This window comes from Macaca thibetana, chromosome 3, assembly GCF_024542745.1.
Source record: "Macaca thibetana thibetana isolate TM-01 chromosome 3, ASM2454274v1, whole genome shotgun sequence".
Lineage (NCBI taxonomy): Eukaryota > Metazoa > Chordata > Mammalia > Primates > Cercopithecidae > Macaca > Macaca thibetana.
The window spans coordinates 153,437,385-153,454,187 of NC_065580.1; the positions used below are offsets into that span (position 1 = coordinate 153,437,385).

Consider the following 16,803-nt stretch of genomic DNA (forward strand, 5'->3'; position numbering starts at 1 on the left):
AGCAATTCACTGGCAACTACTGCAAACACTGGTGGCCCTCTCACCCCATGGGCAGCCTGTCGGCAGCTGCTTACCTCCTTCCCCCCAACTTTGGAGAGTTCATCCAGGTAAATATCAATGAAGTGGAATCTCACTCCATTAGGAGACTGACTCTCAGGACACAGGATCTCCTTCATCAGGACATCCAAGAAAACCTTGATTCGGCTAAAGAACCAAATACATGCTTCTGTTAATGACAGTACGCCAACACTTCTCACTTCCCAAAGAGAAACAAAAATACTCGGTCTGGTACCTACATAGCATAGCAATCAATGCAAGACTAAAATCATTTTACAAGGAAAAAAGCAATCACTTAAATCAGTATAAAATGTTAATTGTCATATATACTTAACTATTTTATGCCTTCTACTGGATTTCAATTCTCTGTAGGTAACAACGCATCGAGCTTCTCATGGTTTTCTACAAGTTCAGAAAACTTGACAGACACTGTACTACCTTTTAAGTTTTAAGGCTACCAGATGCTAACTCGAATAGTTTACTGACCTTTCTTCCCAGCCATTTCGCTTCAAGACTTCAAAGGACTGCCTCAGGACCAGACGAATCAGCTAAAGTTAGGCAATTTTTGTAAAAAAAAAAAAAAAAAAAAAGGAAAGGTAAGAAATATTTATCAGCTCAGCAGAATGAGGGGACCAATGAAATTGGTATGGCCTGGTTCCCAAAAGTAAAAAAACATTCACAACACTCATATTTAACTTCTAGATCAAAAAACATATTCAGAGCCAGGAGCAGTGGCTCACGCCTGTAACCCCAGCATTTTGGGAGGCTGAGGTGGGCAGATCATTTGAGGCCAGGAGTTCAAGACCACCCTGGCCAACATGGCAAACCCTCATCTCTACTAAAAATAGAAAAATTAGCCGGCCGTGGTGGTGGGTGTCTGTAGTCCCAGCTACTCAGGAGGCCGAGGCATGAGAATCACCGGAACCCAGGAGGTGGAGGTCGCAGTGAGCTGAGATCGCGCCACTGCACTCCAGCCTGGGGAACAGAGCGAGACAGACTCTATCTCAAAAAATACCCAACATATTCACTAACGCTCCCCAAACTCATCCTTAAGAGCTGCAAAAGCTAAAACAGAGAAGCTTTCCAGGACACATTCAAATTCTTCCTTCACACTAAGCCTGTGGCGTGTTTTGCTTCACACATAAACCTTTCCATTGCTTTTAAGATAAAGGACATTCTTTTCTTCCCCAGAGTTTTTTTTTTTTTTTTTTTTTTTTTTTTGAGACGGAGTCTCGCTCTGTCGCCCAGGCTGGAGTGCAGTGGCCGGATCTCAGCTCACTGCAAGCTCCGCCCCCCGGGTTCATGCCATTCTCCTGCCTCAGCCTCCCGAGTAGCTGGGACTACAGGCGTCTGCCACCTCGCCCGGCTAGTTTTTTGTATTTTTTAGTAGAGACGGGGTTTCACCATGTTAGCCAGGATGGTCTCGATCTCCTGACCTTGTGATCCGCCCGTCTCGGCTTCCCAAAGTGCTGGGATTACAGGCTTGAGCCACCGTGCCCGGCCCTTCCCCGGAGTTTTTGAAGTAACTGTGGCAGATCTTACCATATAGTATTTGTCCAGGCGCAGCCTGTCTATTCCTTTCCATTCTCGATTCATGGTTTGCCAAAAGGTCTGAATGAACAGGTGTTCTGCAGTGAACAAAAGGCTCTAAATACTTGACTTCCACATCAACATATTAACATATAGCAAGAAAATAATGAAGAGGAACAAACTAGCATTATTTATTATTCACTTTTCTCAGTAATTCTTGGGCAGCTAGAAAATGTTTGATAATTAAAAATACTCAATCATTTCTTTTACATTTATTTTTAAACATCACTTGGACTGTGTAGATCTTTTACTTTTTCATTTTTTAATTTTTGAGACAGGGTCCCACTCTGTGGCCCAGGCTGGAGTGCAATGGCGAGATCTCAGCTCATTGCAACCTCTGCCTCCTGGGTTCAAGTGATTCTCCTGCCTCAGCCTCCCGAGTAGCTGGGATTACAGGTGAGCACCACCACACCTGGCTAATCTTCGTATTTTTAGTAAAGACAGGTTTAACCATGTTGGCCAGGCTGGTCTCAAACTCCTAACCTCAGGTGATCCATCCACCTCGGCCTCCCAAAGTGCTGGGATTACAGGCATGAGCCACCGTGCCTGGCCTTGATCTTTTGCATTTAAATAAAAACAGAATAATAGGAAGGGCTGGCAACCTTGTAATGTTAGATTTGAATGTTCTCTGGAGCATTTTTCCTTTATCCACTGCAAAGCCACGTTCCTTTCAAAATAAAAAGATTCCTTGTTCTACTTCTAGTGACTCTTCCGACTGCATTGGTACCTAACAATCAGTCCAAAACCATTAATTCTGACACTTATGTAATCCATACAGAAACTCATATTTTTGTCTGATGAGAGGTGTCGTCTGGGTGAGCTACAGCACAAAGCACTCAATTTTTCTCTTCTGACCCACAAAACTGGCACTTTTTTATTCAAAAACAATTTTTGTTGAGTTTTTGGTTTTATTTCTTTTTGCCTAATTCTTTTTTTATCTGTGCAAATCCATTATACATCATATGTAGAATTTTGTTCAATGTGAGTCAGTCAATATTCAGAGCACCACTAGGGGCTGTTGAAATCATTAGGATGGTTTTCCGAAGAGCGTTACGCAGAACAAACAAAGTCTGCTGCCTTTTTCTTCCTTTGTAAGCAATCAATGCCTGACACAGAAGCGCCCTAACTCTTTTCTCTTTGGTTGAGACACCAGGAGCGGTGTCTTCTGTGTATTTATTTATTACCAGTGACGGCTCTGTTCTTGGGGAAGATGAACCTGGCATCCAGAGGTCACCATGGACCCTGCATCTGGCTCTCCAGGCTGCAAGTTAAAGTAACTCAGAATTTGAAGATTCTGGAGGATTGTTATTTCTAGAAGCATTTTCTGAAATCTCTGAGATGTCAAATCGATTCTCCCCAAGACACTTCGCCCTCTCACCAAGTCAATGACTAAGTTTATCACAGCTTTGAAAAACAGGAACGGCTTGTCCACTGACATCTACATAATACCGGCACAAGGTTCCCATTAAACTAGCAGTCGGAAAACTTGGAAGGAAGGAGAAGAAATAACAGGACTCACGAGCTGCTGAGTTGTTAACAGCATGGACTAGCTGTGCGATGGTGTTGGCGAGCTCTTCCTGCAGAGGCGGGGTTGGGGAGAAAAATGGGGGTTATCCTGGGCCAACATGAGATGCTCGTGCCGCGGCCTGCTTCCTCCTCCCACTTCTGCTGGCGGGAAGGTCTGCGCCTCTTGTCACTTCCACTAAGAAGTATGTATCTGAATATCTGAATTTTACCAAATGTGTGATTTCTAATGCTGATGGACTGTCATGCTAACTTGGTATGTCTGCAAGAACTGTGTTAAGCTACATGTTTAAAAAAGCATCTCTAGTTATCGGTTCAAATGAACTAGAAATGAAATAATTTAGTTATCAGTTCTTGGCTTTATAACTATATCTGGCCATGTGCGGTGGCTCACGCCTGTGATCCCAGTACTTTGGGAGGCCGAGGCAGGTGGATCACCTGAGGTCAGGAGTTCAAGACCAGCCTGACCAAGATGGCACCCCCACAGCTCTACTAAAACTTCAAAAATTAGCCAGGCGTGCTGGCGTGTGCCTCTAGTTCCAGCTACTCGGGAGGCTGGGACAGAATTGCTTGAACTCGGAGGTAGACAGTGAGCCAAGATCGCGCCATTGCACTCCAGCCTGGGCCACAGAGCGAGACTCTGTCTCAAAACAACAACAACTAAAAAACCCACATCTAAGCTGGGCATGGCAGCTCATGCCTGTAATGGGAGCCCGAGCACTTTGGCAGGCCAAGGCAGGCGGATCGCTCAAGTCCAGGAGTTCAACGCCAGCCTAGGCAACACAATGAGATCCAGTCTCTACAAAAAAATACAAAAATTAGCCAGGCATGGAGGTGTGCACCTGTAGTCCCAGCTACTCGGGTGGCTGAGGCAGGAGGATCAGCTGAGCAATAGGGAGGCTGGGGCTGTAGTGAGCCATGATTGTACCACTGCACATCAGCCTGGGCAACAGAGTGAGACTGTCAAAAACACAAAAACAAAAACAAAAACAGGCCAGGCGTGGTGGCTCACGCCTGTAATCCCAGCACTTTGGGAGGCCGAGGCGGGCGGATCACGAGGTCAGGAGATCGAGACCATCCTGACTAACACGGTGAAACCCCGTCTCTACTAAAAATACAAAAAATTAGCCGGGCATGGTGGCGAGCGCCTGTAATCCCAGCCACTGGGAGGCTGAGGCAGGAGAATGGCATGAACCCAGGAGGCGGAGCTTGCAGTGAGCCCAGATCGCACCACTGCACTCCTGCCTGGGCAACAGGGCGAGACTCCGTCTCAAAAAAAAAAAACCAAAAAAAAAAAAAAAAAAAAAAAAAAAAAAAACCAAAAAAACCCCAAAAACAAACAAAAAAACCACTTCACCATAATCCCAGAAATCCTGTGAAACACAAAGACAGCAAGGCAGACCCCACAGAGGTTAGATGCTGGGATGCTCACTGCACACCACGGGAAAGGCCTCCCCCGGCCTGGTCAGAGACAAGGTGGAATGTGAAGGTAAACCCAGCCTTCTGGGCTCTGTCCTGGGTGAAGGGGTCCCTGGAAACGCATGCCCTGCTGAGGTGCAGCAGGCTCACTCTGGGGAGATGCCCCCTGTTCCTGAGGTTTCGTGAGAAAAGCACACTCCTCATCGGTCTCACTCACACGGCACCCGGTCTGTTTTCCTTTGTGGGAGAATGAGGTTCCTGTCCGTTGGTTTTCTTCCTCCACTAAAGCTGTTGGTTGTTACTTTTGAATGTAATATAGAAATATTTTGCCCTGCTCCTACTCAAAATATGTTCAGTAAAATAAAAATAAATTAAAACAAGTTATTACGCAGCATGGGAGAAATGGCAAGGCTGCACATTAAAACCCAGAAAAGTAAAATCTCGCCCTGAGGACTTGTCATCTGCATCAGAGACCTGCAAGCACTTCTCCTCAAGGCTGGTTCTTCTACCTCAGGGGTGTCCAGTCTTTTGCCTCCTCTGAGCCACACTGGAAGAACTGTCTTGGGCCACACACAGAACACACTAACACTAATGATAGTGATGAGCTTAAAAAAAAAATCTCACAAGGTCCTAAGAAAGTTTACGAATTTGTGTGGGGCTGCATTCAAAGCCATCCTGGGCCGCATGTGGCCCGCGGGTGGACAAGCTTCCTCTACCTCTACAGAGGCAGATCTGATCTACGTTCATGGGTCAGAACAAAGCTTTTAAAAAGTGAAAGTCACTTCTTTAGTGTTGGCTTCGGTGGTGGGCTCAGCAGGCCCTGCAGAGAGAGACCGAGCCTGCTGCATGTTTGGATGACTGCGCAGGCACACTCAGCTTTAACAGGGAGGCTTTTGCGGAGCGCCTACCGCCTGCTCTCCGTGGAACCCGAAGCCCAGAGAAGCGGCTGCCTTGTCCTGGGTTTCACAGGGTCTTCACTAGTTAGTGCCCCTGTCATGCCATCCTTGACCACAAAAAATAAACTTACCAGAAGACAGAAACTTTAAGTAACGTAAAACCTAGCATGGAACCTATGAAATTTTACAGAGAAATAGTAAATTGACAATGAATGCACATCTTTCATTTTATTTGAAAAGACAATTCACCTAACTGTGTTGACACTGCATCCCTTTCTGTTTGGACAAGAGGTAAGAAAATGACTCCTTGAAGCACGACCGTCAGTGTGCGTCAGTGTATTGGGGGACTGGCACAGTGTGAGTGCTCAAGTCTCTTATCCAGCCACAGCAAGCACCAGGGAGCATGACAAAGGGAATGCACGTTACCTGTAGAAGGGGTTCATCCTGCACCCACATGCAGTAGAAGAGCCCCTTCCAGATTTTTAGAAGTTCTTCCTGACTGAAACCTCCTGGAAGGCAAAACAGCACAAACATCTTAAGAGTCTATGCATCTCCTTTCTAAAGTTTAGAAAGTGGTGAAGTACCACATACATTTTAATTCTCTTTCATTTGCACGTCTTTTTAAAAAATGGAAGCAAACATTTCCTTATTATTATAAAAGAAACACAAATAAATTACTATTGTACCTGCAGCTTTATCAGCTACAGGGTAGGGTGGCAGTGGTGGCCTGGCCTCAGCGTGAGGAAGCAAATGTCATCACAACACAAAATTCATGAACAAAGTGGCCACTTAGGAAATCAGCTCCCCCCAAGGCCCTCCCTGCCCACCACGTGCAGCCATCCTGCACACTGACATTTTCGCTGGTCTTGTGAAGTAAAACTGCAAATCTTACAAGAGATGCGGGGGATTTGCTCATATGAAGCCCCAGCAATGGGCAGCCCCACTTCCGAGGAACAGAAAACCAGCCAGGCTGAGGACACAGGAGCTCCGAACAGTACATCTGAAAGTCAAAGGCCTAGGAAAGGGCCTGGGGACACTGACACTACTTTGGAACATTTTTGCAAAAATGACTTTTTAAGGATCCTAGTATAAGGTCAAAAGTGGCTGCCTCCCAATCACCCTCCCTGTAATCGTGATCATTTACTGCAGCATCACCAGGGTTGGCTTTGTTCTGACTCTAGTTACTTAGGGATCTACCTCTGCTTTCATGATCTATGACTAAATGACCAGTCTCGTTCAGCCTTAGATCTCCTGAGTAGATCCCAGGTGTCATAAAGTAGTTGCTGACTGACATAAAGAATCACAAAATGATAAGGTAGGTGTACACTCTTGGAGTTTCCGAGCCTATGGACCATGAAATTAGAACACAAACAGAAACCTCAAGTCTTGATGTGTGTTACAAATGGTCTTTATGAGGATTTTACTAGGAGATCTTAGGAGAAATCTTTTGGAGCAACAAAGTGCTATAAATTAGATGAATGCAAACAAATATTTAGAATCAATGTGATCTTAATACTCCAAAAGATGCTTAAAAAGTGACAAAAAGGGTCGGGCACAGTGGCTCACGCCTGTAATCCCAGCACTTTGGGAGGCCGAGGCGGGCGGATCATGAGGTCAGAAGATTGAGACCATTCTGGCTAACACGGTGAAACCACATCTCTACTAAAAATAAAAAAAAAATTAGCCAGGCGTGATGGCGGGCACCTGTAGTCCTAGCTACTCCGGAGGCTGAGGCAGGAGAATGGCGTGAACCCAGGAGGCGGAGCTTGCAGTGAGCCAAGATTGCGCCACTGCACTCCAGCCTGGGTGACAGAGCGAGACTTTGTCTCTTAAAAAAAAAAAAAAAAGTGACAAAAAGACCTTTTTTGATGGACCAAAGTTTATTTAGTGTATTCAGAGTGCCTTTACCTTAATTTATAGGTATTGATTTCCACTTTACTAAGGGTCTTTCTCCCATCAACAATTTTATAATGGTACATTTCGATTCTTTTTTTTTTTTTTTTTTGGGACAGAATCTTGCTCTGTTGCCCAGGCTGGAGTGCTGTGGCACAATCTAGGCTCACTGCAACCTCCGCCTCCCGGGGTCAAGCAATTCTCCCGCCTCAGCCTCAAGAGTAGTTGGGATTACTGGCGTAAGCCACCACGCCCGGCCTGCATTTTGATTCTGATAGTTTTCCATGTAAAACCAAGATATCAGAAACTAACATAAAACTAGTTTATTAAAGTATATTTCCTTTCGCAGTTGGAAAGATGTACCAACTGGTTCTCTTGCCCTCTTGTTATGAACAAATCACGCCTGGGGATCCTCACATGGCTAATGTAAGTATGGTATGAGTGATAAACCCCACTAGAGCTGAGCCAACTGTGGTCATGATTGCAATAATTTTTTTTCTTGGTCACAGTGACCTGCACTTATATTTAATCATGTTCAAAGACCACATATATCCCCAGTGAATTAAAGGCTTTGGGCAAGATCATAAATGGCTTCATAAAACATTAGATGAAAAGATATCACCCAGGCGTGGCGGCTCACTTGTGCTTAGGAGTTTGAGACCAGCCTGGGCAACACAGCAAAACCCAGTCTCTACAACACTGTACTCCAGTTGGGCAACAGAGCAAGACCCTGTCTTAAACACACACACACACACACACACACCCCAACAACAAAACAAAAAATTGGCAGGGCATGGTGGCATGTGCCTGTAGTCCCAAGTACTCAGGTGGCTGAGGTGGGAGGATGACCTGAGCCCAGGAATTTGAGGCTGCAGTAAGCTATAATCGTGCCACTGCACTCCAACCTGGGCAACAGAGCAACTCTGTCTCACGAACAAACAAACAAACAAACAAACAAACAATATTAAGAAACTTGAAAATGGATGTGTCAGACCATCAACACCCAAACCCACTGACTGATCATTAACATGCACAGGCAATCACTCATCAGATGCCAGAGGTGGTGCCAACAGGAAGAACGCTGCACCAACCTGTGAAGTATTCTTACAAAAGTAAAACAAAACAAAAAAACAAAAACCCAACTGTGTCAAATCTTAACTATTTTTTTTTTTTTTTTTTTTTTGAGATGGAGTCTGGCTCTGTTGCCCAGGCTGGAGTGCAGTGGCCGGATCTCAGCTCACTGCAAGCCCCGCATCCCGGGTTCACGCCATTCTCCTGCCTCAGCCTCCCGAGTAGCTGGGAGTACAGGCGCCCGCCACCTCGCCCGGCTAATTTTTTTTTTTTTTTGAGACGGAGTCTCACTCTGCTGCCCAGGCTGGAGTGCAGTGGCCAGATCTCAGCTCACTGCAAGCTCCGCCTCCCGGGTTCACGCCATTCTCCTGCCTCAGCCTCCTGAGTAGCTGGGACTACAGGCGCCCGCCACCTCGCCTGGCTAGTTTTTTGTACTTTTTTTTTAGTAGAGACGGGGTTTCACCGTGTTAGCCAGGATGGTCTCGATCTCCCGACCTCGTGATCTGCCCGTCTCGGCCTCCCAAAGTGCTGGGATTACAGGCTTGAGCCACCGCGCCCGGCCGAATGCTAATTTTTTTTTGTATTTTTAGTAGAGATGGGGTTTCACCATGTTAGCCAGGATGGTCTCGATCTCCTGACCTCGTGATCCACTCGTCTCAGCCTCCCAAAGTGCTGGGATTACAGGCTTGAGCCACCGCGCCCGGCCAAATCTTAACTATTAATACTAGTTTATAGGAAATACAGGGGACAGAGGAACATGGTAAGTGAGACAACAGGATGCAGTCAACAAACCCCAAATATGTGAAACTCTACAAAGCATATGACCTATGTCCTCCAACAAATAAACTGTACAGAAAAAAAAAGATGTAAGAACTGTTAGAATTTAAGAGCGTCTTGGCAGACACATTAACCAAACGCAACGGGTGGTCCTCATTTGGATTGGTCATAAAAAACATTTGAGATGATGAGAAAAACTAAACAGATTGGATATTTCATGCTATTAAGGATTTTTTTTTTTTTTTTTGAGACAGTCTCACTCTGTCACCCAGGCTGGAGTGCAATGGCGCAACCTCGGCTCACTGTAACCTCTGCCGTCTGGGTTCAAGTGATTCTCCTGCCTCAGCCTCCCAAGTAGCTGGGATTACAGGGACCTGCCACCGCGCCCAGCTATGTTTTGTAGTTTTTAGTAGAGATGGGGTTTTGCCATGTTGGCCAGGATGGTCTCAGTCTCTTCATCTTGTGATCTGCCCGCCTTGGCCTCCCAAAGTGCTGGGATTGCAGGCGTGAACTACCACGCCTGGCTGCCACGCTAGTTTTAAGGGGGAAAGTGAAGCACAGCTTTGTGCAGAAGCTCAACTGCTGGTGCCAGAACTTTGTTTTTCTCCACTGCAACCTCTGCTGCCCCAAAGACTGTCTCTATTCTCAGACAGGATCCACTTGTGTTACAAGGTGGCTGGGAGCAGGTACAAACTGTGTGTTCTCTTCAAGTCCAGTAAGGAGAGAGCTAGAGACTCCTAAGGACTGAGCAAGAAGATTTTTACCTGCAGAGGGTCGCTTGGCTTTCCTTGAACCTGTCCTGTGGCCAACGGAATTCTGCTGACTTGGCGGAAGCCGCCTCCTCTCCATGTGGGGTAAGCCCCACCCAGACCACAGAGTCCCTCCACACCCTGCTTGAAGGTGGAGAGCCTTGGAGAGGAATCACAACGTAGCTGCCCAGCAAGGACAAGGAGTGCCCCGAGCCTGACCCCACACAGTCACCTGGGTCCTTTAAATCCTCTTTTTGTGTTTAAGTTGATTAACGCTCCTGCCCTTCCAGTTACATCATTGTCTTAGTCTGATGCATTGCTACAAAGGAATACCTGACGCTAAGAGGTTTATTTGGCTCAGGGCTCTGCAGGCTGTACAAGCATGGCTCCAGCATCTGCTTCCGGTGAGGACCTCAGGGAGCGTCCTGTCTTGGCTGGAGGGGAAGGGGAGTTGTCATGTCACATAGCAAGAGAGGAGGAAGGTGCCAGGCTCTTTAACAGTCAGATCCCATAGGAACTAGGAGTGAGCACTCACTTAATCCCAGGAGAATGGCACCAAGATTCTCCATGAGGCAGGAGAATTGCTGGAACCTGGGAGGTGGAGGTTTCAGTGAGCCAAGATCGCACCACTGCACTCCAGCCTGAGCGACACAGCGTGACTCCATCTCAAAAAATAAATAAACAAATAAATAAATAAAATAAAATAACTCTAGCGTGGTGTGGATGTTCTGTCAAGTTGCAACTGAAAGAGTCCTAATTAATAAAAACACGTTTATTGCAAAGAACCTTACCACCACCAAAGTGATATAATCACAAGCTTGTCTTGCTCCCTGCCTCCTGAATCCCAGGCTCTGAACCAGAGGGACTGATGCAACCTGTCTGATGTGCATCTTTCCAGATCTTTCCTGTGCATTTATTTACAGAACAGTTACATGTAGTGCAGAAAAGCACAGTTGTGTGTGTGACCTAAATGGCAAAATATTCTGTATTCTGGTCTTTCTCACTTAAAAACAGCACATTTATCTCCAGATGGTTTTGTAAGTAGACCATCGGGTCAAGCCAACGGTAAGTGATAATGTGGTCTGCCCAGTATCTACTATGGACAGCCCACACCTATAACAGGCAAAGGCACAGTATGATGTGCTACAGAGGCGTTCATAATGGAAAACAGTAGATTCTGACAGTGACAATAGACCCTGGACAGTGGGCAGCAAAGTGGGCTGGGTGAGTAATATGGGTTGGCTATGTCCCCACCCAAATCTCACCTTGAATTGTAATAATCCCCACATGTGGTGGGAGGGACCCAGTGGGAGGTAACTGAATCACGGGGATGGGTTTTTCTCATGCTGTTCTCATGAGAATGAATAAGTCTCATGAGATCTAACGGTTTTATAAAGGGGAGCTCTCCTGCACATACCCTCTCGCCTGGCTGCCATGGATGATGTGCCTTTGCTTTGCTTTTCCTTTGCTGTCTGCCATGATTGTGAGGCCTCCCCAGCCATGTAGAACTGTGAGTCCATTAAACCTCTTTCCTTTATAAAGTGCCCAGTATCCGGTATGTCTTTATTAGCAGCGTAAGAACAGGCTAATACAATGAGAAAAGATATTCTGATTGTCTCTTTTCTAGGAGGCAACAGAGTAGCACGGAAACAAACCTTAGCTCAGGCCCCAGCTTCCTACCAACAAGTGCCCAGTATCAGAAAACTGTCAACTGACTTTTGGGCCTCAGTTCTATCACCTATACTATATGAAAGATTTATCGTTAGGGTCAAGCCCAAGATGTGTGAAACACTGTAAGAATAAAGCACTATTCAGTTGGTGAGATATTACAATAATAATTGTCTTACTTTCTATTCCTAGGGTCTATTTACATTTTGTTCCCTTTTTTCTTTTTCTTTTTTTTTTTTTTTTTTGAGACGGAGTCTTGCTCTGTCGCCTAGGCTGGAGTGCAGTGGCGCAGTCTCGGCTCACTGCAAGCTCTGCCTCCCGGGTTAGCGCCATTCTCCTGCCTCAGCCTCCCGTGTTGCTGGGACTACAGGCGCCCGCCACTGTACCCGGCTAGTTTTTTTTTTTTTTTTTTTGTATTTTAAGTAGAGACGGGGTTTCACTGTGTTAGCCAGGATGGTCTCGATCTCCTGACCTCATGATCCGCCCGTCTCGGCCTCCCAAAGTGCTGGGATTACAGGCGTGAGCCACCGCGCCCGGCTCTTTTTCTTTTTTTTTGAGGTGGAGTTTTGCTCTTGTTGCCCAGGCTGCAGCGCAATGGTACGTTCTTGGTTCACTGCAACCTCCAACTCCTGGGTTCAAGCAATTCTCCTGCCTCAGCCTCCTGAGTAGCTGGGATTACAGGCATGTGCCACCACACCTGGCTAATTTTGTACTTTTAGTAGAGACGGGGTTTCTCCATGTTGATCAGGCTGGTCTTGAACTCCCAACCTCAGGTGATCCACCTGCCTTGGCCTCTTGAAGTGTTGGGATTACAGGCGTGAGCCACCACACCCCACATTATTTGGTTCCCTTTTAAAACATCTATTTTCCATTTATGTGTGTGTGTGTGTATGTGTATGTGTTCACTTAGGAATTTAATAAAAACAAGCCACCAATTTTTGAAGTATTCAAAGTAAAAGAGAGAAATACTCATTACTGAATTACTTTCAAAACTCTGAAAGGCAAAGTACATTATCTGAAGCAGTTTGGTTTCACCAGTCTTTTCTTCTCTATTTTCTTCTTGGGGCTAAATGACTGAAACTTAATACAATTACGTTTTTACAACAATACAATATAGGTTTAGTTATTTCAAAATGAATGAGGTAGGCCAGGTGCAGTGACTCACTCCTGTAATCCCAGCACTTTGGGAGGCCGAGGTGGGCAGATCACCTGAGGTCAGGAGTTCAAGAGCAGCCTGGCCAACATAGAGTGAAACCTCGTCTCTACTAAAAAAATACAAAAATTAGCTGGGCGTGGTGGTGCACGCCTGTAGTCCCAGCTACTTGGGAAGCTGAGGCAGGAGAATCGCTTGAACCTGGGAGGTGAAGGTTGCAGTGAGCCGAGGCTGTGCCACTGCACTCCAGCCTGGGCAACAGAGCAAGTCTCTGTCTCTCAAAAAAACAAAAACAAAGGCCGCGTGCGGTGTGGCTCACACTTGTAATCCCAGCACTTTGGGAGGCAGAGGCGGGCCGGATCGCGAGGTCAGGAGCTCAAGACCAGCCTGGCCAACATGGTGAAACCCTGTCTCTACTAAAATTACAAAAATTAGCCAGGCGTGGTGGTGGGTGCTCCCAGCTACTCAGGAGGGTGAGGCAGGAGAATCGCTTGAAACTGGAAGGTGGAGGTTGTAGTTAGCAGAGATCGCGCTATTGCACTCCAGCCTGGGTGAAAGCACGAAACTCTCTCTCAAAAAACAAACACACACAAAACAAATGAGGTGAACATCAAAGTGAGACATGTAGACATGTGAAATATCAGTAGGTTTTGAAATCAGCAAATCCAACAGCTACTCTCACCATGTAATGAGCCCAGGAGCCATTTTAGATGGGGGTAAAGTGTTATACTTGAACACGCCCCAGGGTCAGAACATCCACAACTCCTATTTATTATAACTCTTGGGCGGAGAGAACCCTAACCCCATCATTACAAAAAAACACTTTCTTACTGAATCGAATATAGCATTAACCATAAGATGTACTGTTATTTTGTATGTTGCCAAAAAGAAAGCAATGATGCAAATTAAATTGTCACCAGGTTGATTTTAGGATGCCTCTCCATTTTAGTTTAGTTTACTCCCTCTTTATTTTTAAAGTCGCAGAACTGGTAAGATAGGCAGGGACTGTTTTGTCCACTGCTATATTCCCAGTGCCAAGAGTAGCGTACATAATAGTACACGGTTGGCACTCCATAAATGTTTGCTAAATATATGAATGAATGAATGAATTGGGACAAATAAGCTCTTACGAATGAAAGCCATGGAGAGTGATCACTTTAGGACTGTGAGTACCTAACTTGAACAGTTAAAGCATGAGCTCAACATTCTGTTACTTAAAGTAATACAAAGATTTCCAATTTATTTTTAAAATTACAAAGGTATCTATTTATGTTGCTGCAGAACAGCTCATGTTTCAGGAAGAGTGAAATCTCAGATTTCCTTTAGGATGCCTAAGACAAGATGCAAAAAAGTTTGAGCCTGTCAATGGGAATCAAATGTCAGGCCAAGTTATTTCCAAATTTGTGTTTTAATTGTGGTGGGGCATAGCTGTGGCGGAGACCGTGTGTTTTCTTGTCCCATTATCACTGTCCATGACGTTCACGCTGCAGAGTTATTTTTTGAAGGCCCAGTGTACTCCATGCCATGTGGTGGTGAACAAGACGTACAAGACAAGAAACTCTGGGTGTGACAGGCACTAACCAGACAGGACTCTGGAGCACTGGTGTAAACTGGTCTTAGGCCCCCCGCGTAACCTCAGCATCTGCAAATCCTGGGCTGGCTCACCAAAGGGTTTGAGCAAAAGGCTCTGTCTAGGCTGTTTTAGCACCATAAGTATTGCTTCTTGTCTTCTACTTTTGTATAGGCCAAGACCTTTCATGGCTGCATGTACTCCCACTTCTGGCTAAGAAAACAGATGGAAGCTTACACTGTTTTGGGAGTAGAATGGCACATTGATAATTAAGCAGCAATGTAGCTAAGTGCTACAACAGAGACACAATGGATGTTTTAGACCCTGGAGGAGTAGGGCGAGATGCTAGGGGAGGCTTTTGAAGGAAGTGATACTGAACTGAATGCTGGGAGTGAAGAAGGTGTGGGATTCTTTGCAGAGTGAACAGGAGAAGCAAAGGCAGAGAGGTGAGAAATTGTGTGCTATACACCAAGATCCATGACTGGTTCTGTTGACAGAACATGAAGCAGTCACATGGGGCTTAGGGAGGAAGAGCACCTGAGGACAGATCATGACTTGCAGACACTGAATTTCAAAAAATATTGGTGATGTGGGATCAGATTTGTTTTAGGAAGATGACCCTGGGCTGGTCTGTGGAGGACAGATTCGGGGGGACACAAATGAAGTTAAGGAGACCAGTTAGGGAATATGCAGGTGCAGAAGTTTGGGTGAGATGCAAAGGGCCCACAGTCAGAGAATTTATTTCATCAGGAGGCGAAGGAGGGAGGACTGAGGGACACTGGATGTGGGCCAGGGGAAGAGGATGAGGAAGACAGAGGAGTCCAGGACAATCCCCTGCGTCCAGCTGGAATCCGAATGGCTGGTGGGAACTAGCAACCAAAAGAAGAGAAAACAGGTGGTAGAGGAGCAGCAGCAGACAACAGGCTTTCGGGGAAAGAAAATATGACGTTTTTTGGCATCCTGAGTGTGAGGTGCCAGGTAGAGAAGCCAGGCTAGCAAGGCACATCCCAGTTGCAAGTAGGAAAGGGCTGGGTCAACAATTTAGGTTTAGAAACCCCCAGCATATATGGACTACCTGGAACTGTGAGAGTAAACAAAATCTCTTAGGGACATCCCTAACAGAATCAAAGTCAGGAATTTTGGTCTTCATTCCTTTTTCTACCAGACTTCCCAGGAAAGTTTATTTTCTTTTTTTGGGTAGTCTGGTGATTTTTCTTAAAACAAACTGAGAATGTCAGTAATGGGGGAGATAATATCTGTTCTTTTAAGCAGATTCTAAATGTATTAGTACCATCAGTAACTAAATCAAACTTTATCTTAAAACCTCTGTCACACATTGTAGTTCATATCGTATGGGCTCACTCAAGAGTTTACAGAAAATATTCTTGGATCAGGTAAATGAAATCATTCAACAGCAGTGCCGTTAAAATCTACACTACAAAGCCCTGTGTGATCTGGCCACTGCCTACAATCTCCAACTTCATCTCATCACACTCTCCCCGCCCACCCACAACTTAATTGGTCTTTCAAACCACTCCTAGGGCACGTGAAGCTCTTTCCTGCCTCTGCATAGGCGCTTTCCGCTCATCTCTCTTCAGATTTCAGCTGAACATCACCCGAGAGGCCTTCCCAGAACAGTCTATCAAGAAGAGCAACCTCCTTCACTTCTTGCTATTACCTGGTTTTCTCTCTTTCTCTCTTTCTTTCTTTTTTTGAGACGGAGTTTCGCTCTTGTTGCCCAGGTTGGAGTGCAATCGTGCGATCTCGGCTCACCGCAACGTCCGCCTCCCAGGTTCAAGCGATTCTCCTGCCTCAGCCTCTCGAGTACTGAGATTACAGGCATGCGCCACCATGCCCGGCTAATTTTGTATTTTTAGTAGAGCCGGGGTTTCACCATGTTGGATTGGCCTGGCTGGTCTCGAACTCCCGACCTCCGGTCATCCGCCCGCCTCGGCTTCCCAAAGTGCTGGGATTACATGCGTGAGACACCGCGCCCGGCCTACTACCTGGTTTTCATTTCCTTTACTACACTTACACAAGGTCTACTTTATTTGCCTGTTTGCCTCCTTGCTTTATTACTAACAAATCCTCGAGAGTAGTGCTTCTGTCTTCTCTCCTCCAGCCCCGGCACGTAAAGGTGCTGGTCAAAGAAAGGCGGCAATCACCGACCGGACACCAGGGCAAATGAGGGCAGCCCAGTGATTCGAGATGCCGGCTGGGGAATCGGACCCATGTGGGTCTTTTTTCAGCTTTCCCGCTTACTGTGACTTTCACAAGTAACGGAACACCCTCAACCCGTTTCCTCAAGTGTAAAAAGGCACTAGACACAGCAAGAAGCGGTTCTGGCAGCGCGGAAACCTAAGCACACGCTGGGTGTCACGACAACACGTGGAAGCCGCGTTCCGTGCCAGGGCCCTGGCCCCAGCCCCGGCCCCC

General features: G+C 46.1%; 1 protein-coding gene across 1 annotated transcript in view; it reads right to left on the bottom strand.

Annotated features, from left to right (window-relative positions):
• RRP1B (ribosomal RNA processing 1B) overlaps positions 1-16,803 on the bottom strand; it is a 39,702-nt gene that overhangs the window by 22,603 nt on the left and 296 nt on the right. Inside the window, exons 2-6 of the mRNA XM_050784421.1 lie at positions 5,913-5,995; positions 3,167-3,224; positions 1,600-1,685; positions 544-605; positions 75-204 (exon numbers count right to left, since the gene is read on the bottom strand). Coding sequence (XP_050640378.1) covers positions 75-204; positions 544-605; positions 1,600-1,685; positions 3,167-3,224; positions 5,913-5,995 — 419 coding nt within the window. The remainder of the gene's footprint in view (positions 1-74; positions 205-543; positions 606-1,599; positions 1,686-3,166; positions 3,225-5,912; positions 5,996-16,803) is intronic.